The 27247-nt window shown below is 44.3% G+C and overlaps 1 protein-coding gene across 1 annotated transcript in view; it reads right to left on the bottom strand.

Annotated features, from left to right (window-relative positions):
* Positions 1–27247, bottom strand: part of LOC129867246 (neurocan core protein-like) — a 310382-nt gene that overhangs the window by 160439 nt on the left and 122696 nt on the right. The window contains exons 8-9 of the mRNA XM_055940524.1: positions 25276–26169; positions 16509–17744 (exon numbers count right to left, since the gene is read on the bottom strand). Coding sequence (XP_055796499.1) covers positions 16509–17744; positions 25276–26169 — 2130 coding nt within the window. The remainder of the gene's footprint in view (positions 1–16508; positions 17745–25275; positions 26170–27247) is intronic.

The raw sequence follows: 27247 nt of genomic DNA, 5'->3' as shown, positions 1-27247 counted from the left end.
AGGAGAGGAGCAACAAGCAATATGTCAACTGGCTACTCAATAGAGGCCAATTTAAGAGATCGCGAAACAAGAGTGATGGCCAAATTGGGATATTGTTTCTACAAGAGCACTTTGCAGTGAGCCTAAATGCATTGCTTTATCCGAGCTGTCACACTCCATCCTTCCTTGTCATCACAAACACATTCTCTACTTTCTCTACTAGCCTATGGTTTGTTTTTCCCCAAAAGCAGAATATTTCAGGTCATCCTATGGTTAGTGTCTGGAGAGCTGCTGCTGACAGCTTTTCTAATAGGAGCTGTAGTGCAACCCCCCTCTTCCCCGTGTATCGCCTGTTCTGTGGGGTAATTCTCTGGGTACTGCCCGGCCCAACAGGCTCCATCATTTCCTCCACAGCCAGATTGCCCTCTCTTGGCAAAACATGATGCGATGTGACTGCAATGAGTTCACTGCCTCCAAACTAACTTGATCGTCTTCTGAAGTGGAGGAAACATCTCAGAACTCACAACTTTCAAAACCAGTTGGGTTCTGTTTCTCCCCCCCCAACTAAAAAAGACTATGATTTCATCATCTTCACACACATTAAAAATAAATGGTTCTATATAGTGCCAAATAAGGGTAATTTGGCTTGTAACCACAGCAGAACCATTTTGGTGCTATATGGAACCTTTTTTCAGGTTCTATAAAGAACCATGCTCATAAGGTTCTAAATGGAACCTGTATGGTGCTGTCAAATAACTTTTCCTAAGGTTCTATAAAGAACTATTAAAAAATGGTTCTGCTATGGTTACAATCATTTTGGGGGCTATATACAATAGAATCGTTTTATATGGTTCTTTATAGAACCGCAACCTCAAAGGTTCCTTATAGAACCATACAGGGTTTTTATTCATGGTTTAATAGACAGGTTGGTTGTTTAGCAACAAAACCAATGCGTGAACGACTATGGGTCAAACAGACAGGGTTAGCTTAGACTGTTGAGAACATTAAACTATATTTAATCTCCAATGTTTATTGAACATTTGTACAATAAACTCTCAAATACATCGTTACAGTTGTTGGTTAGTTAGCTAGTGAATTTTTGCCATATTAGCATACATATGAAAACAGTCAGAACACCTCAAAACAAGACATGGTATCAAGAACAAGATGAAATGAGTCAAATACAATTCCCCACATGGCAGCTTCTTTTCATTGTTGGTAGGTATCTGGCCATCCAGAATCACAACAACTGACGGACTTCTGCCCCTCACGGACATCTGAGTGCGCTAAGAAAAATGTGCAAAATGACTAATTCAAGGTAGAAAGAAGTTGGAGCACTCATTTTTTTTTTGGATTGATTTATTTTCACTTTAATCCATTTGTTTGCTGAAGGGCAAAGTCCCACCTGAACTCCCATCTATAGCCTTGTTATATTGTTAAAATTCCATACGTTTTATTATTGTATTTATTAACTAGTTGAATCAGGTGTTCTAGCTCTGGAAGAACTGGGGGTCCCTGAGGAGAGAATTAAGAACTACCGACTTAGTCAACTTTTACAAGACACCGTCATTGGCCATAGTCATACAGTATAACATGTAATAACATAACACAACAGATTAGATCAACTGAAATGACACACTCACTCACGGTTGCACAAAACGAGCTGTGAGAAAACCACGCCAACCAAATATTCTAATGATCCGCCACCCCTGCATATAAATGATCACTGAATTGCAAAAAACTATTGAAGAGCTCAAAGGGTTCTTTGGGTCAGTATGGCTCCACATAGAACCACCCCCCTTCCTAAAGAACCCTTGAACCCTCATTTTTTAGTGTGCAGTTAACCTTGAGGTATATCTGGCTGGCTACAGTGCAAATGCAAAACGATTATATCAAGGCTGGATCGTGGACAGTCTCCTTCAAATGTGGACAGGCACACTGTATGCATAAGACAGCAATGGTTCTACGGTTATTTAGACATGGATGCCAGTCCCGAAGTATTATGTGATTGTTCTGTCAGAGAGAAATAAGAGGTGGTGTTAAGAGACAAGAGACAGGATATAGAGAAACAGCTTCTGTGCCTCTGTTTGTTCTTTGTTCTCCCCATTGGGGATATAGATGTGCTGGTGAAATGACACATCAGAGAGGGACGCTGAGTCTCCATGCATAATCAAATAGGACTGAATACTTTAGCCTCTCCTCTGGCTCCGGCTCCATCCAGGTCAGAGCTGTAGCCAGAAGGATCCCATTTTGCAGACGAGGACAAAGGATCTATTAAGGGTATTATATTCCACTGACAGCACTCCGCCTGCAGACCTGCAGCTTAATTTCTTACGTCGAGGGACACAGAGGTGATGTGATTCACAGGTTTATAAAATTCAACACACCCGCGGGGACGCCGGCACTGTAAAAAACAATAAAAAGACTGATATGGTTCTGAACGAAACACATGAAGTCAATGTTACTTTTTAAAAGGATGACATATGGCTCGATAGAGGTCCTTTGCTACTGTCGTTTACGGCCATCTAAAACGGAATGACCAGAATAAAAGTGAAGAGAATTGTAGATTAAACAGACAAAATGTTAAGACAAACAGTGGGGACATTAGATTTAACCTGGTCTGTGGTCTGTGGTTTGTACTCTGCTGTTCTTTCTTCCATAGGGCCAGTTTGTTTCTAGCCCACTGGGACAAATAACATTCATTATCTTCTGTGGAATTACCGATCACTAATTTCAAACACTCACAGGCTAGGAAAGTCCTGCCAGGTAGCCATGCTAGGCTAGGGAAGTGGTGCCAGGTAGCCATGCTAGGCCAAGGAAGTTGTGCCAGGTAGCCATGTTACTGTAGGCTAGGGAAGTGCCTCCCGGGTGACGCAGTGGTCTAGGGCACTGCATCGCAGTGCTAGCTGCGCCACCAGAGTCTCTGGAATCGCGCCCAGGCTCTGTCGCAGCCGGCCGCAACCGGGAGGTCCGTGGGGCGACGCACAATTGGCATAGCGTCTTTCGGGTTAGGGAGGGTTTGGCCGGTAGGGATATCCTTGTCTCAGTATGTAAAATGTAATAAAATGTATGCACTCTACTGTAAGTCGCTCTGGATAAGAGCGTCTGCTAAATGACTAAAATGTAAATGTAAAAATGAAGTCATACCAGGTAGCTATGCTAGGCTAGGGAAGTGGTGCCAGGTAGCCATGCTAGCCCAAGGAAGTTGTGCCAGGTAGCCATGTTACTGTAGGCTAGGGAAGTCATACCAGGTAGCCATTCTAGGCTAGGTAAGTCATGCTAAGTATCCATGATAGGCTAGGGAAGTGGTGGAAGGTAGCCATGCAATGTTAGGGAAGTAGGCATAACGCCATATAGAGACTTAATTAGCTCTACCGTAGCCTGGCTGACACAAAGTCAGCCACTATTATGCCTCCAGCCCACTATGATGTTACCATTATGAGGGCCCTAAAGATGTGCAATACTTCTGAATGCAACAGTACAGAACACAGCCAACAATGAACGCAATCCTGATGGATCAAACGCCTACAGCACACAGGGAAACAAGGATCGGGCAATCTCAGTTCTTGTGCGATTGTTATCTCATTTGAACTACAGTACTGTATAGAATGTCTCTGTTATGTCTCACAATGTACTGTACGGAATGTTTCTGTTGTCTCCCAACTGTGCTTTCAAGGGCTTTGAGGAAAAACTCTGTAATATTTGCGAAGACTCCTTTTCTTTTTGAACTATTTCCCCTCTCCAGAACTGTCCGGGGATTCAGTCATTCACAATTTATAATGGGAGCTTGGCTGTACAACCAGCTTAATACAGTTACAGATTTTAAGTCTGCTAATGGAATCCAAGATGGCGTAGCAGTCGAACGTGTGTTTGTCTTGTCCCGTGTAAATAGTCCTCGTATTTTTCGTATACATTTCGTATGTATTTTAATTTCACTTTCCATCTAGGAACTGAATATACATTCCTGCAACCCGCCTCACCCGATGTGGTACGGACCTGCTATTTTTTTTATACTTTAGAACCGTAACCCCAATCAGAAGCTAGCCAGAACTATCTACTAGCTAGTAGTCAGTTAGCCACTGCTGCGGTCTTCACCCTTAACTCGGACACCAGCCAGCTTCAGCTCGGGCCAATACCTGCCAGTCTGCAAGTGCGATATCAACCCAGAGCATATAGGACTGCTTTTTCTCTACCACATCACCGGATTTTTTTTCTACTTCATCACCGGATTTCAGCCGCAGGCTCTGGACATTTGCACCTTGATTTCGCAGCTAGCTAGCTGCAAACCGTGTGACTATTGGCTTACGTCGATCCCGGAGCAAACTTAAACTATTCCGGAGCTAGCCAGCTGAGGAGTTCCATCAGCCATTCCTGGGCTACAGTCACCTATTTTTGCTGCAGATGCGGAGCCCCATCGGGCCTTCATGACTGAATGCCGACGTTATCTGCCCGAGGGAGTTATCTTCTTGAGAATACAGGGGGTGCTGTTTTCACATTAGCATAATTGCCTCTACAGATTAAACTGCCTCTTATTCAATTATTGCTGTTACTATATGCATATAACCATATACCATTGGATAGAAAACAAGCTATGGTTTCTAAATCCGTTTCAATTTTGTCTCTGAGTGAAACACAGGTCATTTGACAGCACTTTCCCTGAGCCAGAAGAAGATTGCAAGATGTGTATGCTCGCTTCAACGCTCTGCCTATATATGGTCACGCCACCTATGACCCGAAACACACTTCTTTCGTCTTCCTCTGGGTGTCAGGAAGACGTCAGAGGAGAAATTTTTTGTTTATCTTGTACTGACGTGAAATAAGACCTATTTCTTTAGCGTGACCGACAACTTCCGGTTTTCTGAAACGCGCGTTTTAGAGGTGCAATTTTCTTTTGTTATGCTGACGTTACGGATGAAAACTATCTCCGTCTCGAAGTTTGTTTGATACATGTGACCATATCATCGTAATGTATGTTTTTTCAATATAGTTTAATCAGATTATTTGAATTTTTTCGGGAGTTTTGCCGTGTTCCGTTCTGTGAGTTTTTTAACTTTGGACAGGGACCGTGCCAGTCGACCAGTACCCAGGCTAAATGAAGAGGGAAAGTTGCCATTGTGAATGGATTGAACGACTCATCAGGACTAAGGACACCTTGATCAACATTCTGATGAAAGATCAGCAATAGTAAGACCCAATTTACGATGTTATTTCATATATTTGTCGTGCATGTGAACTGGTCGGGCGCGCCCAGCTGGTTCTGGCTGGCCTGGTTATGCTAATTTAGCGCTACATTTTGTTTTCGCTATAAAACATTTAATAAATCTGAAATATTGTTTGGATTCACCAGATGTTGGGCTTTCAATATCTGTACGCTGTGTATTTTTTCTGAAATGTTTTAAGACAAGTAATTAGTTATATAACGTTGGTCTCTGTAATTGTTCTAGCTGCATCAGCACTATATCAGATTGCAGCTGCAATGTAGAACTGTGATTTATACCTGAAAAATGCACATTTAAAAAAAAAAAACTATGCTATACCATAAATATGTTATCAGACTGTCATCTTATGAATTTGTTTGTTGGTTAGTGGCTATCAATATCTTAGTTTAGCCGAATTGGTGATAGCACCTGATGGAGTAAGAAACTGTTGGAGTAAGAAAATGGTGTCTTTTGCTAACGTGTTTAGCTAATAGATTTACATATTGTGTCTTCCCTGTAAAACATTTAAAAAATCTGAAATGGTGGTTTTATTCACAAGATCTGTGTCTTTCATTGGGTGTCTTGGACTTGTGATTTAATGATATTTAGATGCTACTATTTAATTGTGACGCTATGCTAGCGATGCTAATCAGTGTGGGGGGGGTGGGGGGTGCTCCCGGATCCGGGTTAGGTACTCTGTAGAGGTTATCCAACTGGCACCTCCGTCGCGACGTTACCTGAACGCTCATCTGGGGCCCGCTAATCGTTAGCTGTCCTATCGGCTGCTATCTGAATAAGAATATCGGACAATTTTTTTTCTTGGGTCACTATATCTATTTTGCCAATTGGATTGATCCCCTCTTCCACACGGAACCCCACTAATCTACCGACGGAAACGCACGAGGTGTCTAAAAATAGACCTCCATCCTATGCTATCTTGCTACCGATAGCCATCTACCCGGCCAGCTGTCTGGATCGCCGTGACCCCAACCAACCTCTACTCACTGGACCCTTATTGATCACTCGATTAAGCATGCCTCTCCTTAATGTAAATATGCCTTGTCCACTGCTGTTCTGTTTAGTGTTTATTGGCTTATTTCACTGTAGAGCCTCTAGCCCTGCTCACTATACCATATCCAACCTCTCAGTTCCACCACCCACATATGCGATGACATCACCTGGTTTCAATTATGTTTCTAGAGACAATATCTCTCTCATCATCACTCAATACCTAGGTTTACCTCCACTGTATTCACATCCTACCATACCTTTGTCTGTACATTATTCCTTGAAGCTATTTTATCACCCCCAGAAACGTCCTTTTACTCAATGTTCTAGATGTTCTAGACGACCAATTCTCATAGCTTTTAGCCGTACCCTTATCCTACTCCTCCTCTGTTCCTCTGGTGATGTAGAGGTGAATCCAGGCCCTGCAGTGCCTAGCTCCACTCCTATTCCCCAGGCGCTCTCTTTTGATGACTTCTGTAACCGTAATAGCCTTGGTTTCATGCATGTTAACATTAGAAGCCTCCTCCCTAAGTTTGTTTTGTTCACTGCTTTAGCTCACTCTGCCAACCCGGATGTTTTAGCCGTGTCTGAATCCTGGCTTAGAAAGACCACCAAAAATTCGGACATTTTCATCCCCAACTACAAGATTTTCAGACAAGATAGAACGGCCAAAGGGGGCGGTGTTGCAATCTACTGCAAGGATTGCCTGCAGAGTTCTGTTTTACTATCCAGGTCTGTTCCCAAACAATTTGAACTTCTACTTTTAAAAATCTACCTCTCTAAAAACAAGTCTCTCACCGTTGCCGCCTGCTATAGACCACCCTCTGCCCCCAGCTGTGCTCTGGACACCATATGTGAACTGATTGCCCCCCATCTATCTTCAGAGCTCGTGCTGCTAGGCGACCTAAATTGGAACATGCTTAACACCCCAGCCATCCTACAATCTAAGCTTGATGCCCTCAATCTCACACAAATTATCAATGAACCTACCAGGTACCACCCCAATTCCGTAAACACTGGTACCCTCATAGATATCATCCTAACCAACTTGCCCTCCAAATACACCTCTGCTGTTTTCAACCAAGATCTCAGCGATCACTGCCTCATTGCCTGCATCCGTAATGGGTCAGCGGTCAAACGACCTCCACTCATCACTGTCAAACGCTCCCTGAAACACTTCAGCGAGCAGGCCTTTCTAATCGACCTGGCCGAGGTATCTTGGAAGGATATTGATCTCATCCCGTCAGTAGAGGATGCCTGGATATTTTTTTTAAATGCCTTCCTCACCATCTTGAATAAGCATGCCCCATTCAAGAAATTTAGAACCAGGAACAGATATAGCCCTTGGTTCTCTCCTGACCTGACTGCCCTTAACCAACAGAAAAACATCCTATGGCGTTCTGCATTAGCATCGAACTGCCCCCGTGATATGCAACTTTTCAGGGAAGCTAGAAACCAATATACACAGGCAGTTAGAAAAGCCAAGGCTAGCTTTTTCAAGCAGAAATTTGCTTCCTGCAACACAAATTCAAAAAAGTTCTGGGACACTGTAAAGTCCATGGAGAATAAGAACACCTCCTCCCAGCTTCCAACTGCATTGAAGATAGGAAACACTGTCACCACCGACAAATCCACTATAATTGAGAATTTCAATAAGCATTTTTCTACGGCTGGCCATGCTTTCCACCTGGCTACCCCTACCCCGGTCAACAGCACTGTCCTCCCCTCTGCTACTCGCCCAAGCCTTCCCCATTTCTCTTTCTCCCAAATACAGTCAGCTGATGTTCTGAAAGAGCTGCAAAATCTGGACCCTTACAAATCAGCCGGGCTAGATAATCTGGACCCTTTCTTTCTAAAACTATCTGCTGAAATTGTTGCCACCCCTATTACTAGCCTTTTCAACCTCTCTTTCGTATCGGCTGAGATTCCCAAAGCTTGGAAAGCAGCTGCGGTTATCCCCCTCTTCAAAGGGGGGGACACTCTTGACCCTAACAGCTACAGACCTATATCTATCCTACCTTGCCTTTCTAAGGTCTTCGAAAGCCAAGTCAACAAACAGATTACCGACCATTTCGAATCCCACCATACCTTCTCCGCTATGCAATCTGGTTTCAGAGCTGGTCATGCGTGCACCTCAGCCACGCTCAAGGTCATAAACGATATCTTAACCGCCATCGATAGGAAACAGTACTGTGCAGCCGTATTCATTGACCTGGCCAAGGCTTTTGACTCTGTCAATCATCACATCCTCATCGGCAGACTCGACAGCCTTGGTTTCTCTAATGATTGCCTCGCCTGGTTCACCAACTACTTCTCTGATCGAGTTCAGTGTGTCAAATCGGAGGGTCTGTTGTCCGGGCCCCTGGCAGTCTCTATGGGGGTGCCACAGGGTTCAATTCTTGGACCGACTCTCTTCTCTGTATACATCAATGATGTCGCTCTTGCTGCTGGTGATTCTCTGATCCACCTCTACGCAGACGACACTATTCTGTATACTTCTGGCCCTTCTTTTGACACTGTGTTAACAACCCTCCAGGCGAGCTTCAATGCCGTACAGCTCTCCTTCCGTGGCCTCCAATTGCTCTTAAATACAAGTAAAACTAAATGCATGCTCTTCAACCGATCGCTGCCTGCACCTGCCCGCCTGTCCAACATCACTACTCTGGACGGCTCTGACTTAGAATATGTGGACAACTACAAATACCTAGGTGTCTGGTTAGACTGTAAACTCTCCTTCCAGACTCACATCAAACATCTCCAATCCAAAGTTAAATCTAGAATTGGCTTCCTATTCCGCAACAAAGCATCCTTCACTCATGCTGCCAAACATACCCTTGTAAAACTGACCATCCTACCAATCCTCGACTTCGGTGATGTCATTTACAAAATAGCCTCCAAAACCCTACTCAATAAATTGGATGCAGTCTATCACAGTGCCATACGTTTTGTTACCAAAGCCCCATATACTACCCACCACTGCGACCTGTACACTCTCGTTGGCTGGCCCTCGCTTCATACTCGTCGCCAAACCCCCTGGCTAAAGGTCATCTACAAGATCCTGCTAGGTAAAGTCCCCCCTTATCTCAGCTCGCTGGTCACCATAGCAGCACCTACCTGTAGCACGCGCTCCAGCAGGTATATCTCTCTGGTCACCCCCAAAACCAATTCTTCCTTTGGCCGCCTCTCCTTCCAGTTCTCTGCTGCCAATGACTGGAACGAACTACAAAAATCTCTGGAACTGGAAACACTTATCTCCCTCACTAGCTTTAAGCACCAGCTGTCAGAGCAGCTCATAGATTACTGCACCTGTACATAGCCCATCTATAATTTAGCCCAAACAACTACCTCTTTACCTACTGTATTTATTTATTTATTTTGCTCCTTTGCACCCCATTATTTCTATCTCTACTTTACACTTTCTTCCACTGCAAACCAACCATTCCAGTGTTTTTTTACTTGCTATATTGTATTTACTTCGCCACCATGGCCTTTTTTTATATTTTTATTTATTTATATATATATTTTATATATTTTGTTTGCCTTCACCTCCCTTATCTCACCTCACTTGCTCACATTGTATATATACTTATTTTTCACTGTATTATTGACTGTATGTTTGTTTTACTCCATGTGTAACTATGTGTTGTTGTATGTGTCGAACTGCTTTGCTTTATCTTGGCCAGGTCGCAATTTTAAATGAGAACGTGTTCTCAATTTGCCTACCTGGTTAAATAAAGGTGAAATAAATAAAATAAATAATGGTGTACTGTTGAAGCTTGAATTAAATTATTGTGGGGGGGGGGGGTGGTTTAGTCTCTTTCACTGTGGGTTTTGTTTCAAAATAGAATAAAAAAAACATCTGTAATCTCACAAAAGTTATTTTGCTTGTATTTAATATGAATATCCTCTTTGTTATGGTTCTATATTTTTTGTTAATTGCATTTTTATTATTAATAAAATCAGTGTGTGACTATTATGTCTTGTGTAACATTTCAAGTGTCATAAATGTGCTTGAAGGGCACTACAAAGAGGGTACTCAGTACTCTGTTATATTATCTTTTTGTGAGTAGCACTTGACACTGGTCCACCAAGGGACCATTTCTCAGAGAAAAGCAATACAGATACTTTAAGAGTATGGAATGAGTGCCAGTGCTTACACAGCGGAGATAAAGCCATCATGCAAAACGTTGACTGTGTACAGATCAGATGTGATCCAAAATAAATCCAATATCTTATTTGCAATGCATACTATTCATTAAAAAGGATTTCCTAAAATAAGACAGGATGGTCGTCATCCAGATTCGGACTCCATTCCTGTTTAAAGTCACATAAGGAAATCCAGCAGGATCCAAAACCGGGAAGAGCACAATAGTGTATTAGTGAGCGGGCAGTGTCTACATGACCCCAAGAGACACCCACCACTCTCCTCTTCAGCTTATTCTCTCACACTTTGGTTCCTTCCTTAGTTTCCCCTTGTTACTAGGACACAAAAAGCCAATGCTCTGCACAGTCAGCGTAACACTCTTTATCTTCCCCCCCATTATGGAGTACAGATTCCCCAAGGCGCCGCTTTAACAAATCCCCATTCATTAAATATGCAACCAGCGAATAGCATGTGATTATATCCAGCATGAACGTTTGATATGGAAAATGGCCGAATAAAGGCGAGGAATAGAATAGACTGGATGAAGAGGCGAAACGAGGGGATGAGATAATGGTAGCGGTTTTGTAGTGAAGCTATCTTAATGGCATTGATGAGTAGTTAGATTCTTGCTGAGGTCAGCTAAGGGCCTTGGGGGCCAGCGTGGGGCCTTTGATCCTGGGGTCCTTCAACACCAAGGGCCAAAGAGGCTTTCTGAACATTATTACGGAGGGAGATGTAACAATGTCCCAAGGAGTAATACAATACATAAACCTGAAACAGCTGGAGGAGCTAGAGGCTCTCTGAGACAGAAACAGGACTCAGAAGATCAATCTGGGTACAGCATAGCCTATCACAGAGCATGTTTGTGTCGCCCTGATTTGCTTTATCTTGGCCAGGTCGCAGCTGTAAATGAGAACTTGTTCTCAACTGGCCTACCTGGTTAAATAAAGGTGAAATAAATACATTTTAAGGGCAAACAGGGGCCATACAGTATGCCGAGCTGTTTCTCCACCCCCAAAATGTACTACTACAATCCAGGGCTTCATTGGTTATTAATGTGCGGTGGGCCTGATCCATCTAAGAGCCTGGGAAAAGCTTAGGCTATAATTCACAGACATCTTGTTTCTTGTCTCCGATTGGTGTTGGTAATTTAAGGGTTCGACGGACAGGCTGCATACTGTAAGCCTCCATCTCCAGCTGCGCTATCACTCTCTGCACATGGGTGCCAAGTTGGGAGTCTCCGTGTAAACTCGCTGTAGGGTTACCTTGGGAAGAATGAAGCAGGTCGTAAACAAGGAGGCGGATAAATGGTGTAAGACTTTGACAGGCCTTTGTGGTGTACTTCAATGTAAAATAATACAGTTCCAACATGTCCAGATACTGTGCCATAATGTCACTGATTACACTTCCTTTAGAATATAAATTATGCAAATGAAGCCTAGTAATAATTAAAGATAAATTCCAATTAAATGTATCCATGTTTACATTAGGCCTACATAGCGCCAAAACCCCCTTCTCTGGAGAATCAACCTGTCCTGATTTCAGTGTGTGTGCTGCGTGCGTGTGTGCACATGTGTAGGTGTACATGTGTGGGCCTAGGGCTCATGGACTACACATACGTGATTCTGCATGTTTATCCCATTGGGAGCTTGCCCTATGTGGGTCCATCTGTATGTGTTTAGCTGGAGGACGTGTGAGGCAGGGAGATGGAGGAGAGGTGAGGAAGTGGAACATAAGTTGACATAAAGCTTAGCTGGTCTCGTCCCAATGTGATACGTGGGTAGTTAAAGGGGAGGGGGCTGAGACCAGAACACTACACTATACTGATATACATATATATATACAGTACCAGTCAAAAGTTTTTCTTTTTTATCTTTTCTACATTGTAGAATAATAGTGAACACATCAAAACTATGAAATAACACATATAGAATGATGTAGTAACCAAAAAAGTGTTTTCTATGATAAATTGTTCAAAGTAGCCACCCTTTGCCTTAAAGACAGCTAAGAAAGAGAGAGAGAGAGAGAGAGAGAGAGAGAGAGAGAGAGAGAGAGAGAGAGAGAGAGAGAGAGAGAGAGAGAGAGAGAGAGAGAGAGAGAGAGAGAGAGAGAGAGAGAGAGAGAGAGGAGAGAGGAGAGAGAGAGAGAGAGAGAGAGAGAGAGAGAGAGAGAGAGAGAGAGAGAGAGAGAGAGAGAGAGAGAGAGAGAGAGAGAGAGAGACAACAAGGACAGATCTGGTCTGTATTGTTGGGTTCTGGGGACTGTGTTACTGCAGTAGCTAGCCATTGATTAAAGAGGATTATTAAGATAGGCATTAAGAGAGGACAAACACTGTCCTCCCTCTCTACACCCTGGGCACTCACTTCTGTCATCATGAAGTGCTAGTTAAGCATCATATCACCTTTACCTTACCTTACCTGACACCCTAGACCCACTTCAATTTCCTTACCGCCCCAATAGATCCATCCACCGACGATGCAATCGCCATTGCATAGAGGAATACCTATGTAAGAATGCTGCTCATTGACTATAGCTCAGCCTTCAACACCATAGTACCCTTCATCACTGCAGCTAGCGACTGGAACGAGCTGCAACAAACACTCAAACTGGACAGTTTTATCTCAATCTCTTCATTAAAAGACTCAATCATGGACACTCTTCCTGACAGTTGTGGCTGCTTTGCGTGATGTATTGTTGTCTCTACCTTCTTGCCCTTTGTGCTGTTGTCTGTGCCCAATAATGTTTGTACCATGTTTTGTGCTACTACCATGTTGTTGTCATGTTGTGATGCTACCATGCTGTGTTGTCATGTGTTGCTGCCTTGCTATGTTGTTGTCTTCGGTCTCTCTTTATGTAGTGTTGTGTTGTCTCTCTTGTCGTGATGTGTGTTTTGTTCTATATTTATATGTTATTTTTATTTTTTAATCTCCTGTCCCTGCATGAGGTCTTTTGCCTTTTGGTAGGCCGTCGTTGTACATTAGAATTAGTTCTTAACTGACTTGCCTAGTTAAATAAAGGTGAAACAAATGTATAATAAAGGTGCAGGTCTGAACCCCGCCCTGTGCAACTGGGTCTTGGACTTCCTGACGGGCGGTGAAAGTAGGAACCACACCTCCACTTCTCTGATCCTCAACACAGGGGCCCCACAAGGGTGCATGCTCAGCTGCCTTCTCCCTCCAGCCTACAGGGAGGAGGTGAGGCCCCTTGCGGAGTGGTTCCAGGAAAATAACCTCTCCCTCAACGTCAACAAAACGAATGAGCTGATCGTAGACTTCAGGAAACAGCAGAGGGAGCACGCCCCTATCCACATCGACGGGACCGCAGTGGAGAAGGTCAAAAGCTTCAAGTTCTTCAGCGTACGCATCACTGACAATCTGAAATGGTACACCCTCCCAGACAGTGTGGTGAACCTTCAACCTCAGGAGGCTGAAGAAATTTGGCTTCGCCCCTAAAACCCTTACAGGTGCACCATTGAGAGCATCCTGTCGGGCTGTATCACCGCCTGGTACAGCAACTGCACCGCCCACAACCGCAGGGCTCTTCAGAGGGTGGTGCAGTCTGCCCAACACATCACCGGGGAACAACACACTGCCTGCCCTCCAGGACACCTACAGCACCCAATGTCATAGGAAGGCCAAAAATATCATCAAGGACATCAACCGCCCGAGCCACGGCCTGTTCTCCCCGCTATCATCCAGAAGGAGAGGTCAGTACAGGTACATCAAAGCTGGGACCGAGAGACTGAAAAACAGCTTCTATCTCAAGGCTATCAGACTGTTAAATATCCATCACTAGCCGGCTACCACCAGGTTACTCAACCCTGCATCTTAGAGGCTACTGCCCTATATACATAGACTGTCATGCCCTGATCTGTTTCACCTGTTCCTGTTATTGTCTCCACCCCCTCCAGGTGTCGCTTATTTTCCCGAGTGTATTTATCCCTGTGTTTCCTGTCTCTCTGTGCCAGTTCGTCTTGCATGTTAGTCAAGTCAACCAGCGTGTTTTTCCCGTACTCCTTTTGCTATTCTCTTTTGATAGTCTTCCCGATTTTGACCCCTGCCTGACTCTGGACAACTTTCCCGCCTGCCTGATCATCCTGCCTGGCCTGACCTTGATTCTGCCTGCCCTTCATTCCCTATTGGACTCTGAACTGGTTTTGACCCTTTTGCCTGTCCACGACCATTCTCTTGCCTGACCCTATTGGAGTAATAAATATTGTAAGACTCCAACCATCTGCCTCCTGTGTCTCCATCTGGGTCTCGCCCCGTGTCATGATATAGACATGGAATCACTGACCACTTTAATAATGGAACACTCGTCACTTTAATAATGTTTACATACTGCTTTACTCATCTCATGTGTATATACTGTATTCTATTCTACTGTATTTTAGTCAATGCCACTTTGACATTGCTTGTCCTAATATTTATATATTTCTTAATTCCATTCTTTTACTTTCAATTTGTGTGTATTGTTGTGAATTGTTAGATACTACTGCACTGTTGGAGCTAGGAACACAAGCATTTCTCTACACCCGCAATAACATCTGCTAAATATGTGCATGTGACCAATAAAATGTGATTTGATTTGATTTGATCTACCCTCATATTTACCTGCTGGATGTGGTTAGAACAACAATGACTACATACAGTAGTGGTAAAGGATGTTTGAGGCATTCCAAGGTATGCAGCTACCAGACGTCAGCATCGCATCATTCGTTCATAGTCATATATTCTACATGGGACATCAGTGTTCCTTTACCAGACGTTAACTTTCCACTGAAATAGGCACTAAATATTTCACCAGAACTTTCTAAGCCGTGAGTCAGCCCTACTGTGTGGATTTCAAACGAGGCCAAGAGAACAAACTCCTCAACCAAGGATGTTATCTTCCCTCCAGCCTTCATGGCAGAGTAAAACATATATGGGTGAGGCTTAAAACCCATTCCCATCAGGGTGAATGAATGTGAACAAGTTAGAAAGGGCGAGCAGCTTGAGTCTCTACACATGCTGTATCATTCTGAACTTGGACGAAGGGCTTCGCTTTGCGAGAGACAGCGGGAGAGAGAGTCAATTACAGCTCGCATCTTCTAGCTTCCGTCAACATTGATTTGCCGGGGCCTAAGATCTCAGCCTCTCACAGCCTGTCTAACTAACCAAGACCTTCTAATTACTACACTAAGGCTGCTTCCAGCCCCTCTTTGTTTACAGAAGCACTCTCTGAGGTCCAATAGAGAGGAAGACGGTGGAGAGGAATATATAATAAGTGTATAAAACATTAAGAACAACTGCTCTTTCCATGACATAGACTGACCAGGTGAATCCAGGTGAAAGCTATGATCCCTTATTGATGTCACCTGTTAAATCCTCTTCAATCAGTGTAGATGAAGGGGAGGAGACCGGTTAAAGAAGGTTGTTTAAGATTTGAGACAACTGAAACATGGATTGTGTATATGTGCCATTCAGAGGGTGAATCGGCAAGACAAAATATTTAAGTGCCTTTTAATGAGGTATGGTAGTGGGTGCCAGGTGCACAGGTTTGTGTCAAGAACTGCAACACTGCTGGATTTTTCACACTCAACAGTTTTCCATGTGTATTAAGAATGGTCCACTACCCAAAGGACATCCAGCCAACTTGACATAACTGCGGGAAGCATGGGAGTCAACATGGGCCAGCATCTCTGTGAAATGCTTTCGACACCTTGTAGCCCATGCCATGACGAATTGAGGCTGTTCTGAGGGCAAAAGGGGGGTACAACTCTATATTAGGAAAATGTTCCTAATGTTTGGTATAATCAGTGTATAGAGAGAGAGAGAGAGAGAGAGAGAGAGAGACGGGAAGAGAGACGGGAAGAGAGATGGGAAGAGAGACGGGAAGAGAGACGGGGAGAGAGACGGGGAGAGAGACGGGGAGAGAGACGGGGAGAGAGAGAGAGAGAGAGAGAGAAAGAGATAGAGAGACAGAGAGAGAGAGAGAGAGAGAGAGAGAGAGAGAGAGAGAGAGAGAGAGAGAGAGAGAGAGAGAGAGAGACAAAGAGCATCTGCAGCATCATGAATTAAATTGATCATGGGGCCTCAGCTCCCCTCCTATAGTTTAGTGGAGTAATGGATTATATAATTACACAGTAGGATTAGATAAAGGCTAATAATGGTGACAATAAAATAGAAAAGGGAAGATACCTGAAGGGTTGAGGCCAAAGCCCCAGCTGGGCACAACGACACCAAAGGTGGTCTTCTCTCTCTTCTCTGACTTCTCTGTGGTCACAGGGGTTTTGTCCTCCTTAGACGTGGGATTCATCCCTCCCAATGGCTTCCATCCTTTTCCCACCACAAATGATTCTGAAACAGCTAACCTGGACTCTTCCTCATGATCGCTGCCCTTCAGAAAGGACAACGCCGTGGTCAGCTGAGTCGAAGCTGCAGTTGTTTGTGGTCCATCTCTGGTCAGAGATGTGGTACTAGCTGTCTCCTCTCTATCTACTGGAATCTGTGCAATGGAGATAGGTGGCTCCTTGGTAGAGGTAGAATCACTGGAGTCTTTTCTCTGGTTGTTTGCTGTGGAAGTTTTAATGGTTGTCAGGGGCTCCATAGAAGCTGCAGGTCTGGAGGTGAACCCAGGTGTGGTGACCTCATTTGGGCTTTGTTGTCTCTCAGTCACCCTGGCTGTATTCAGGCTCTGCTTTCTGATCACAGGGGGGAAGCCATCTTTCTTACTGGAGGTGGTTGGAAGGAAGGTTGGAAGGAGTTTCTCAGTAGGGCGTCGGACATAGACAATCTCTCCCCTGGCCTCCTCAGCGGTTCCCCCCGGGCCCCGGCTGGAGCCAGCAGCAGAAGCAGCAGTAGATGAGGTGGTGGGCTGGTCCACTAGCTGCCACTGAAACATAGTGGTGTGTTCTGTCAGAGTCTGGTTCTGGCTCTGGGTCTCGGTAGGTTTCAATCCAGACAGAAGAGGCTTTGTGCTGCTGCTGGCACCGTTGCCTGGGTTCGTGTCACCGTTCGATCCAAAGCCACCTGGAAAGTCGTTCCCTCCTCTCCCGCTTCCCTCTGCCTCTGTCTCTTTGTCCTCTCTCTCCAGGATGGATCGGGGGATGCTGCGGTCCTCATCCTGATCTCTCCCCTCACCAGAGTAGCTCTCTGGGTTGGTAGGAAGGGTCATGACCTCTAGGGGCCCCGCTTTGGCCTCCATGGGCTCCCAGGTGGAATCCTTCCCCATGTAGGCCACGTGTCCCTGTCCCGGGGCCTCCAGCATGGAGCCCTTCATGGCCTTCAGGGTCCATCTCAGCTGGCTGCCTGGATATGGTTCCGGGGTCCCTAGGGATGAAGCCAACCCACCCTTAAAGCCCTGGAGGGGGCCTCCTGATCCATTCACAGCCTCCACGGCCTTGCTACTCACATCGGGTCCCACTGCTGTGACTCCTGCAGAGTGACAACACACATTCATTAACATAGCATGGGAGGGAAATAGTTTGAATGATTGTAATTAAATGCATGTTTAATTAGCAATCATAACACACTGCCTCCAGTGCAGCAGTCATTATATTTAATTAATTCAAATCCATAGTTTCATTATCTATTTGCCTTTTTATTTTATTTATCTATTCTGATACAGTATCTATACCCAGATGTAAGACATAGTTACTAGGGTTTAATATCCAAACAGGAAGGGAGTGTAAGTAAGACTTTAAATGGTGATTGGTTGTTGTGTTGCGCCGTAGGAAGGCTGGTTATTTATTTATATACTGGAGGTGAACCCTCATTCACGGCAACAATTTTATTTATGTATTTTTTGCTAAATCTGCAAAAATAATTATTAATTTGGATTACTGGTGTCATTCCAATAATGGTGCAGCCTCTTTGTATTCCAGTACAAAGCACAGTAGCAGACCCACACTGCGTACCAGGCCCAACATACACAAAAAAAGAGGATCTGCTGGTAACGGCTGTCGTCTTCCTCCTCGTCTGAGGAGGAGAAGTTTGAAGGATCAGAGGACCAATGTGCAGCGTGGTAATTGTTCATCTTATTTAATGAAGTGAACAACTCAAAATACAAAAAACAACAAAGTGAAAACCGAAACAGTTCTATCTGGTGCAGACACACAAAGACTGAAAACAACCACCCACAAAACCAACAGAAAACAGGCTACCTAAATATGGTTCCCAATCAGGGACAACGATTAGCAGCTGCCTCTGATTGAGAACCATAACAGGCCAAACACAGAAGACCAACACAGAAATAGAAAACATAGATTACCCACCCAACTCACGCCCTGACCAACTAAAACAAAAGACAAAATAAAGGAACTAAGGTCAGAACGTGACACTGGTAAGGCAATTTCACACTTTTCTCATTCCATAGAAACTATCATTTTTACACTGTTGCTACTCGCTGTTTATTATCTATGCATAGTCACTTTACAAATTCCCTCGACTAACCTGTACCCCCGTACATTGACTCTGTACCGGTACACCCTGTATATAGCCTTGTTATTGTTATGTAATTTTCTTGAGTTGCTTTTTAATAACTTTTTTCACTTTAGTTTATTTTGTAAATATTTTCTTAACTCTATTTCTTGAACTGCATTGTTGGTTAGGGGCTTGTAAGTAAGAATTTCACACTAAGGTGTTGTATTCAGCGCATGTGACAAATTAAATTTGATTAGATTTGATTTGACTTTACTAGACCAGACACCAAACTACAATCAACGCATTCCTGGGCTAAAACTGACCAAGTGTAAGATAGTAAAGCTTTTTTTTTAAACACCACCTTCATTGACTACTGCATATCTACACCCTTGATTTTTCAGATTAAGCGCACCCCTATGCTCCTTCTAGCACAGGCTGTTTGTACCTTAATTGGGGAGGATGGGCTTGTGGTAATTGCTGGAATGGAATGAATGGAATAGTATCAAACATGTGGTTTCCATCCCAGCCATTATTATGAGATGTCTTCCTCTCACCAGCCTCCTGTGCTTCTAGGTAATGTACTACACCAGAGTGTATCTACACAATTAATAATTCAGACTAGATGTGGGTTGGTTTTTAGCGGTGAATCTTCTCATAGTATTACCATATTAGGCAGCTAGAGTTCTACTGTAGCTCTACACAGCAAAGCACAGCTAACTCTCTGGTGTGCAAAGAACCACAGCAGGGCCTCTGGCTGTACTACATAATACAACTAATTACTGTGGGGAGAAACATAGACAAATACTGTATGTCCACATATGAAATATTAAATCAATACTAAATGATTCAGGGATCTGCATGTTGCCTCCACCCCCTATGTGCTACAGTATGTGAGCACAGGTTCAATATAAGAGCTGTAGATGGTGTAATTGTCCAATTAATAATGTGAATAGCTAATTAACCACTTTGCCTTCACATAATGATGAGATATTGAGTGATTAAATTAATTAATCAAGACTAATTATCTATTCTAATGGCTGATATAAGAAATACAAATATTTCATGCGCGGTCTAGTATTTCGATGTGCGTACTTCACTGCTATCTTTTGTTGTGAGTTTTGACTTAAAGTCAACACATAAAAATCCTGCAAAACAAATGTTGTCATACCGTGATAAACTGCCCACAAATGACTAAATCAAGGCAAGTCAATGATGTGCTCCATTGTGTGTTTTCAGTGACAGCGGTGCTGTAAATCAGCTGTATATGTCTCTTTCTGGGGTAAACAAGTGGAGTCGAACCCTCCAGTCACACAGCATAATGGGAGAGGAGTCGAACCCTCCAGTCACACAGCATAATGGGAGAGGAGTTGAACCCTCCAGTCACACAGCATAATGGGAGAGGAGTCGAACCCTCCAGTCACACAGCATAATGGGAGAGGAGTTGAACCTTCCAGTCACACAGCATAATGGGAGAGGCGTCGAACCCTCCAGTCACACAGCATAATGGGAGAGGAGTTGAAGCCTCCAGTCACACAGCATAATGGGAGAGGAGTTGAACCCTCCAGTCACACAGCATAATGGGAGAGGAGTTGAAGCCTCCAGTCACACAGCATAATGGGAGAGGAGTCGAACCCTCCAGTCACACAGCATAATGGGAGAGGAGTCGAACCTTCCAGTCACACAGCATAATGGGAGAGGAGTCGAAGCCTCCAGTCACACAGCATAATGGGAGAGGAGTTGAACCCTCCAGTCACACAGCATAATGGGAGAGGAGTCGAACCCTCCAGTCACACAGCATAATGGGAGAGGAGTCGAACCCTCCAGTCACACAGCATAATGGGAGAGGAGTCGAAGCCTCCAGTCACACAGCATAATGGGAGAGGAGTCGAACCCTCCAGTCACACAGCATAATGGGAGAGGAGTCGAAGCCTCCAGTCACACAGCATAATGGGAGAGGAGTTGAACCCTCCAGTCACACAGCATAATGGGAGAGGCGTCGAACCCTCCAGTCACACAGCATAATGGGAGAGGAGTCGAACCCTCCAGTCACACAGCATAATGGGAGAGGAGTCGAAGCCTCCAGTCACACAGCATAATGGGAGAGGAGTCGAACCTTCCAGTCACACAGCATAATGGGAGAGGAGTTGAACCCTCCAGTCACACAGCATAATGGGAGAGGAGTTGAACCCTCCAGTCACACAGCATAATGGGAGAGGAGTTGAAGCCTCCCCAGGACACAGTGTACTAGTGCAGCCTCAGCACTTCTGTTATAAGATACGGCATTTAACAAACACACACACACACGCACACACACACACACACACACACACACACACACACACACACACACACACACACACACACACACACACACACACACACACACACACACATCCTCAGTACTATACTGTTGTAAGATATGGCATCTAATAAAGACGACTGGGAAAAGTTATTGTGTCGCATGTGAATCATGTCGCACATCTATCTGGAGTGGCGTGATGTTTCATCAAAGATTTATTCCCACGATGCTTTGCTAAGACTGTGTGGGGAAATGGGGAAACATGCATTTCTTTGATTGAGGTGTCAAGATTCACATGCAATGTTTTTCCTGCCAATCATAAAAATAAAAATGGCAGAATTGATAATGTAGATTACCTAGAGCAAGCAACAGCCTGCGGCGCTCGATAACATAGTTTATATCTGGCGAGTGATGCCACTTTAAGAGGAAACATTAATTCAACAACTTCCTGTAAAAAATGTAATAAAAAACATCTCAAAAGCCCCTTCCAAATGCATCCTCCTCTCTCCTCTCTTCTTTTTCATCCTTCGCGTTTTCCATCCCCTCATCATTGCCATGGTGATAATGAACGCCTACGCTCACCCAGGGCCGACGTAATTGGGGGAGACGTGAATGCTGGCGAGCAAGGCAAGGAACACCTAGCCAGCCCTGCATTAATTGGAAAGAGGCTGAGAATAATGTACGCAGACTAAAGCTAGATTTTCACCCTGCGTAAAACATTAATGCCTTGGGTTTGGAGTTTTGGTTTCAGGGAGGATAGCAACAGTTTTTGTATCCAATGAAGCCCAGGCCATAGAAGGAGCCCTACCTTCACTGAACTTATTTAAACACCTCTGTGCGAGACTTTAGATTTCTCTCTCTATTCTCCCCTTAGCTCTGGTGGCTGTGTATAGCTGTGTAAGTGGTGGCCGTAAGATGAAACATTGCCTGGTTGCCTATTTGTCCCTCCTTCAAACAGGAGAGGAATTACAGGAATTGATTGTGGTTTGAAGTCACAGGGCTTTCATACGGGGAAAAGCCCAATAAGATGACCTTTACGACCCACATGCCTAGCTCAGCTCTGTGGAGAATTAACTGGGGTTTGGATGCTAGCTCAAAATCCCAGGTCCTTGAGCCACAGACACAGAAGTAGACATGAACACGCACACACACACACACGTACTGATGTAGACATAACACACAGAGACACACACACATACACACACGTGTGCTCACACACACACGCACTGATGTAGACATAACACACAGAGACACACACACACACGTGTGCTCACACACACACGCACTGATGCACACACACACACACAGATCAACTGAGTTCTATGTATTCACACCGGTGAGCCAAACACATTACTGCAGCACTGACTCTGGCTCTCTGAGTTTTAGCTTTGGCCGGCCTCATTCTCTGCTTTCTTTTACCTCTTTGCACTGCTGGAAGCTGGCTTAGTGATGGCTCTGGATCTAAGATGAAAGATTGCGCCAACAGAGAAGGCCGACATCTCACGAGCTCCAACCCGACTTTGTTATTTAGTGACTTTTTAAAAATCTTTACTTTTTTTGTACAGAAAGTTCATACTATTATGTCCTATGACCGCCAATAACTTTTGGACATCAGATCAACAGTTACTAACCTAGCTTTTGACTTCAAGTCTTACTTCAACTCCAACTCAGCTGTTCCCTTGTTCACACCGGACCCTATTCCTTTGTTTCATGAGTATTGCATGAAAGCCCCTGTTGTTCTGGATGACTGTGTGAGATCGCTCTCCGTGGCCTTTGTGAGTAAGACTTTTAAACACTAGCAAGACCACTGGGCTTCACAGACATTTTCAATCTCTTCATTCCCAGTGTGTAATCCCAACATGTTTCAAGCTGACAACCACTGTCGCTGTTACCCAGAAATCCAAGATAACCTGCCTAAATTGTTTTGTTTTATTTATTTAACTCTTATTTTTACAGGTAAGTTGACTGAGAACACATTCTCATTTAGAGCAACAGCCTGTGGAATAGTTGCATGGGAGAGGAAGGGGGATGAAGGCGCCAATTGGAAGCTAGGGATGATTAGGTGGCCATGAGGGCCAGATTGAGAATTTAGCCAGGACACCGGGGTTAACACCCCTAATCTTACCATAAATGCCATGGGATCTTTAGTGACCACAGAGGGTCAGGACACCTGTTTAACATCCCATCCAAAAGACAGCACCCTACACAGGGCAATGTCCCCAATCACTGCAATATTATTTTATAGACAAGAGGAAAGAGTGCCTCCTACTCGCCCTCCAACACTATTTCCAGGAACATCTGGTTTCTCATCCAGGGACCAACTAGGACCAACCCTACTGAGCTTCAGAGGCAGCCCAGCAGTGGGATGCAGGATGGTGTGCTGCTGGTGTAACTACTATTGTCACATAGCATTCACATCTGTAATTATGAAGCGCTTTGAAAGGCTGGTCATGACACACATCAACCCACTCCAATTTGCATACCGCCAAGACAGATCCACAGATGAAGCATTCTTAATTGCACTTCTCACTGCCCTCTCCCACCTGGACAAAAAGGGAAATAACTATGTGAGAATGCTGTTCATAGACTAAAACACCAAACTCGGGACCTTGGGACTGAACACCTCCCTCTACAACTGGATCCTGGACTTCCTGATTGGCCAGCCCAAGGTGATGAGGGTAGGCAACAACACCTCCACCACGCTGATCCTCAAAACTGGAGCCCGTCAGGGGTGTGTGCTTAGTCTCCTCCTGTAATCCCTGTTAACCCACAACTGCATGGCCACGCACAACTCCAACCCCATCATAAAGTTTGCTGACGACACGACGGTGGCCTGATCACCGACTGCGATGAGACAGCTTACTACAGGGAGGTCAGAGACCTGGCAATGTGGTGCCAGGACATCAACCTCTCCCTCAGCGTCAGCAAGACCAAGGAGCTGATTGTGGACTACAGGGGAGAGCACGCCCCCATCTAGATCGACGGGGCTGTAATGGAACGGGGAAAGAGCTTCAAGTTCTTTGGTGTCCACATCACTAAGATCCACACAATGGCACACACTGATGCCTGGTCACTTTACCCTGCCTTCATGTACATATCTACCTCAAATACCTTATTATTATTATCTATCCTGATACCTGGTCACTATATCCTGCCTTCAAGTACATATCTACCTCAAATACCTTATTATTATCTATCCTGATGCCTATTCACTTTACCCTGCCTTCATGTACATATCTACCTCAAATATCTCGTATCCCTTCACATCGATTCGTAACTGGTACTCCTGTATATAGCCATGTTATTTTTACTCGTTAGTGTTATTTGTTATCCACTGTGTATTTATTCCTCGTGTCACTACTTACATTTTTAATTTCTATTCTTTATCTTTAACTCTTCGTTGGTAAAGGACCCGTAAGTGAGAACTTCACTGTTAGTCTGTTGTTTACGAAGCATGGGTCAAATAAGATTTAATTAGAATTTATTTTGATGTGGTACTGGTATTTAGCTTCATTCTTGTGTATTTTATTCTTATTTTTTAACTCTGCATCTTTGGGAAAGGCTCATAAGTAAGCATTTCATGGTAAAGTCTACACCCGTTGTATATGTGACAAATACGTATGTATTTATTTTATTTGAATAGACACCCAAAATGCATATATATTTAATGTAATTTCTCCTTAGGAAAACCAAAGAAGGAAAGTAACGAGTGGTGTTCTGATACTCTGGAAATTGGACCATTTGCAACACAGAGATACTGTAGTGTCTAGGGAAAACAACTAGAGGAAGGCTGCACAAGCATTTCACTACACCCTCAATAACATCTGCTAAATATGTGTACGTGACCAATAACATGTTATTTCATTTGATAATGCCAAATGTAATGCTTTTTTTTTATATCAAAACTTTTTTGGGTCTATTCTACTTCCAAATATTGTCCTGAGACAGTGTTTAATAGTCTGAAACAAACCTTCACTTTATTTACCGCTGAAGCAATAAAGGACCTGAGCTGGCATCCACAGAAACCATATTTTCAATTTACTACCTTCGTAAACAGCGCATTTTCAATTTAACACAAGCCATTGATTTGGAAGAAACACTGAGGTGGAGCAAATAGGAACGGAAAAAGAAAACAACTTTTAGAGAGAAAAGGTAATGAACTAAACTGAAAGGAGACACGATGTACTCAGCCAACCCACATAGCCTCTCTGATGGATGGATTGTGACTCAGTGAGTGGTTCTTACCATTAGATGATGATCCTTGAGGGTTGGTTAGGGACATGCTTGCACCCTTCCTCCCAGGCTGGGTGAGTGTGTACTGGATCACAGGGCCCAATGGGATTAAAGTGACCACCTCTCTATCCTGATCAGGCAGACCCTTCTCTGTGCTGGTGAGCCCATTGGTGGATGTCTTGAGCAAGGAGCCTCGAATCCGATGCTCTATGATAGCGCTGTCCGTGCTTCCTTTACTGCCCAGCTTTTGCTTCCCTTCGGTGGGTGTGACCACAGCCGACCCCGGGGTTGTCGGATCCTGTACTCCTCTCCCCTCGGGCAGTGAGGCAGGTGTGGCTGGGAGAGGTGCCTCTGTGTCGGCCTCCACAGAGCCTGTCCAATAACTGAAGGGCTTCATCAGGTTGTTGATAAAGCTGTGGAGAACGTTATTGGCTGTCTGGGTCTGGAGCACTGGAGAGGCCTGGGAGGACAGAGGGGAGTCGGACGACCCGAAACGCCACTCCTCATCCCCCTCGCCCTCCACCTCTTCCTGGGCAAAACCTCCGTGAGTCTCTAGACTCTCCAGGACAGACAGACCCAGGGTGCTGGTATTGGGGCTGGAGAATGGGTTCTGAGGGGCTTCAGTCTTAGATCGCCCCTTGGTCTCCTGGTTCTCCTCTCCCCAGCCCTGGGTACTCTCCCCTGGCCGGAGGTGGATTACCACGTGCTCCTCAGAGATCTCGGAGGACTCGTTGCCTCCAGTGATGGAGCTGATGCCCTCCTTGTCCAGGTCCGCCATGCCAGTCCAGGTGGAGGGCTGGGGGTAGGGGGCAGAGTGCTGGGGCTCTGTGTCTGAGGAATTGGTGTCTGGGTCTCTGTATTGGAGGAACCCCACTGGCTGAGCTGCCTGGACTCCTGCTTCACGTTCTGGAATTATATGAGAAATATATTAGCATTCCTATTTGCTTTTGAAAATTAATCTTTGCAATAAGCTGCCATGTTTGCAATAAGCTGTGAATCATCCATATTCTTAGATGTTGATGACCTCTGTTTTTGGTTTTGCTTTAACCTGTTGGGGATGGGGGCGCTGTTTAGACTATTTATGCTAATTTGGCTAATTTTTTAAACGGCTTCCCACAAAATCCTTGATCGTACAATATGCATATTATTATTATTATTGGATAGAAAACAGTCTATAGTTTCTATAGGAGTTGAAATTTTGTCTCTAAGTGGAACAGAGCCCATTCTACAGCAATTTCCCTGACATGGAGTCAGATTTGAGAAATGTTGGCCACTCTTCTGAAGTCAGTTAAAAGGGCACTGTCGTTGCTATGACTATACGGACACTTCTTACGTCTTCCCCTGGATGCCTTTACGTGATGACGATTCCAACGGGGTCGATTGCGCGTTCACAGGCCCTACAAATGAAAAAACCCTGAAGCTAGTCATTCTTTGGGAGCTGCGTCATGAGCCTAGAGGACACCGGCGCGCACCTGTTCCAAGCGTTAGTTTAGCCTGTTATATTTCTCCGGTCATCTTTTCACTCGTTATAGGAGTTAAAAACATCATAAGGTAGTTAATTTAAAGCGTTTTATAGCAATTTATATCCGTTTAGTGCGATTTTGGGACATTTATTTTTGCAACGATGTGAAAAGTTGGGCACGCTTTTCAGTTCATCCCGAACGCAGTTGACATTTCCACATGGCAAGAGGACAGCTTTCCACCAAAAGACGATTTCTCCCAAGAAAGGATCCTTTGCCCAAGATACTGATGGAAGAACAGCTCAAGGTAGGACATTTTTATTATGATAAATCGTGTTTCTGTCGAAACATTTTAGTGGCTTAGGACGCCATGTTTTTTGACGTAGCTTCGCTTGGCGCAAACTGTATTGAAAAGTAAGGATAAATTAAAAAATGTAATTCCGCAATTGTATTAAGAATTAAATTGTCTATCAATCCCTGTCCACCCTATATTTTTTAGTCACGTTTATGAGTATTTATGTATA

Source organism: Salvelinus fontinalis, chromosome 12 (assembly GCF_029448725.1).
Source record: "Salvelinus fontinalis isolate EN_2023a chromosome 12, ASM2944872v1, whole genome shotgun sequence".
In the NCBI taxonomy this organism is placed as follows: Eukaryota; Metazoa; Chordata; class Actinopteri; order Salmoniformes; family Salmonidae; genus Salvelinus; species Salvelinus fontinalis.
This window is presented reverse-complemented; position numbering and strand designations above follow the sequence as displayed.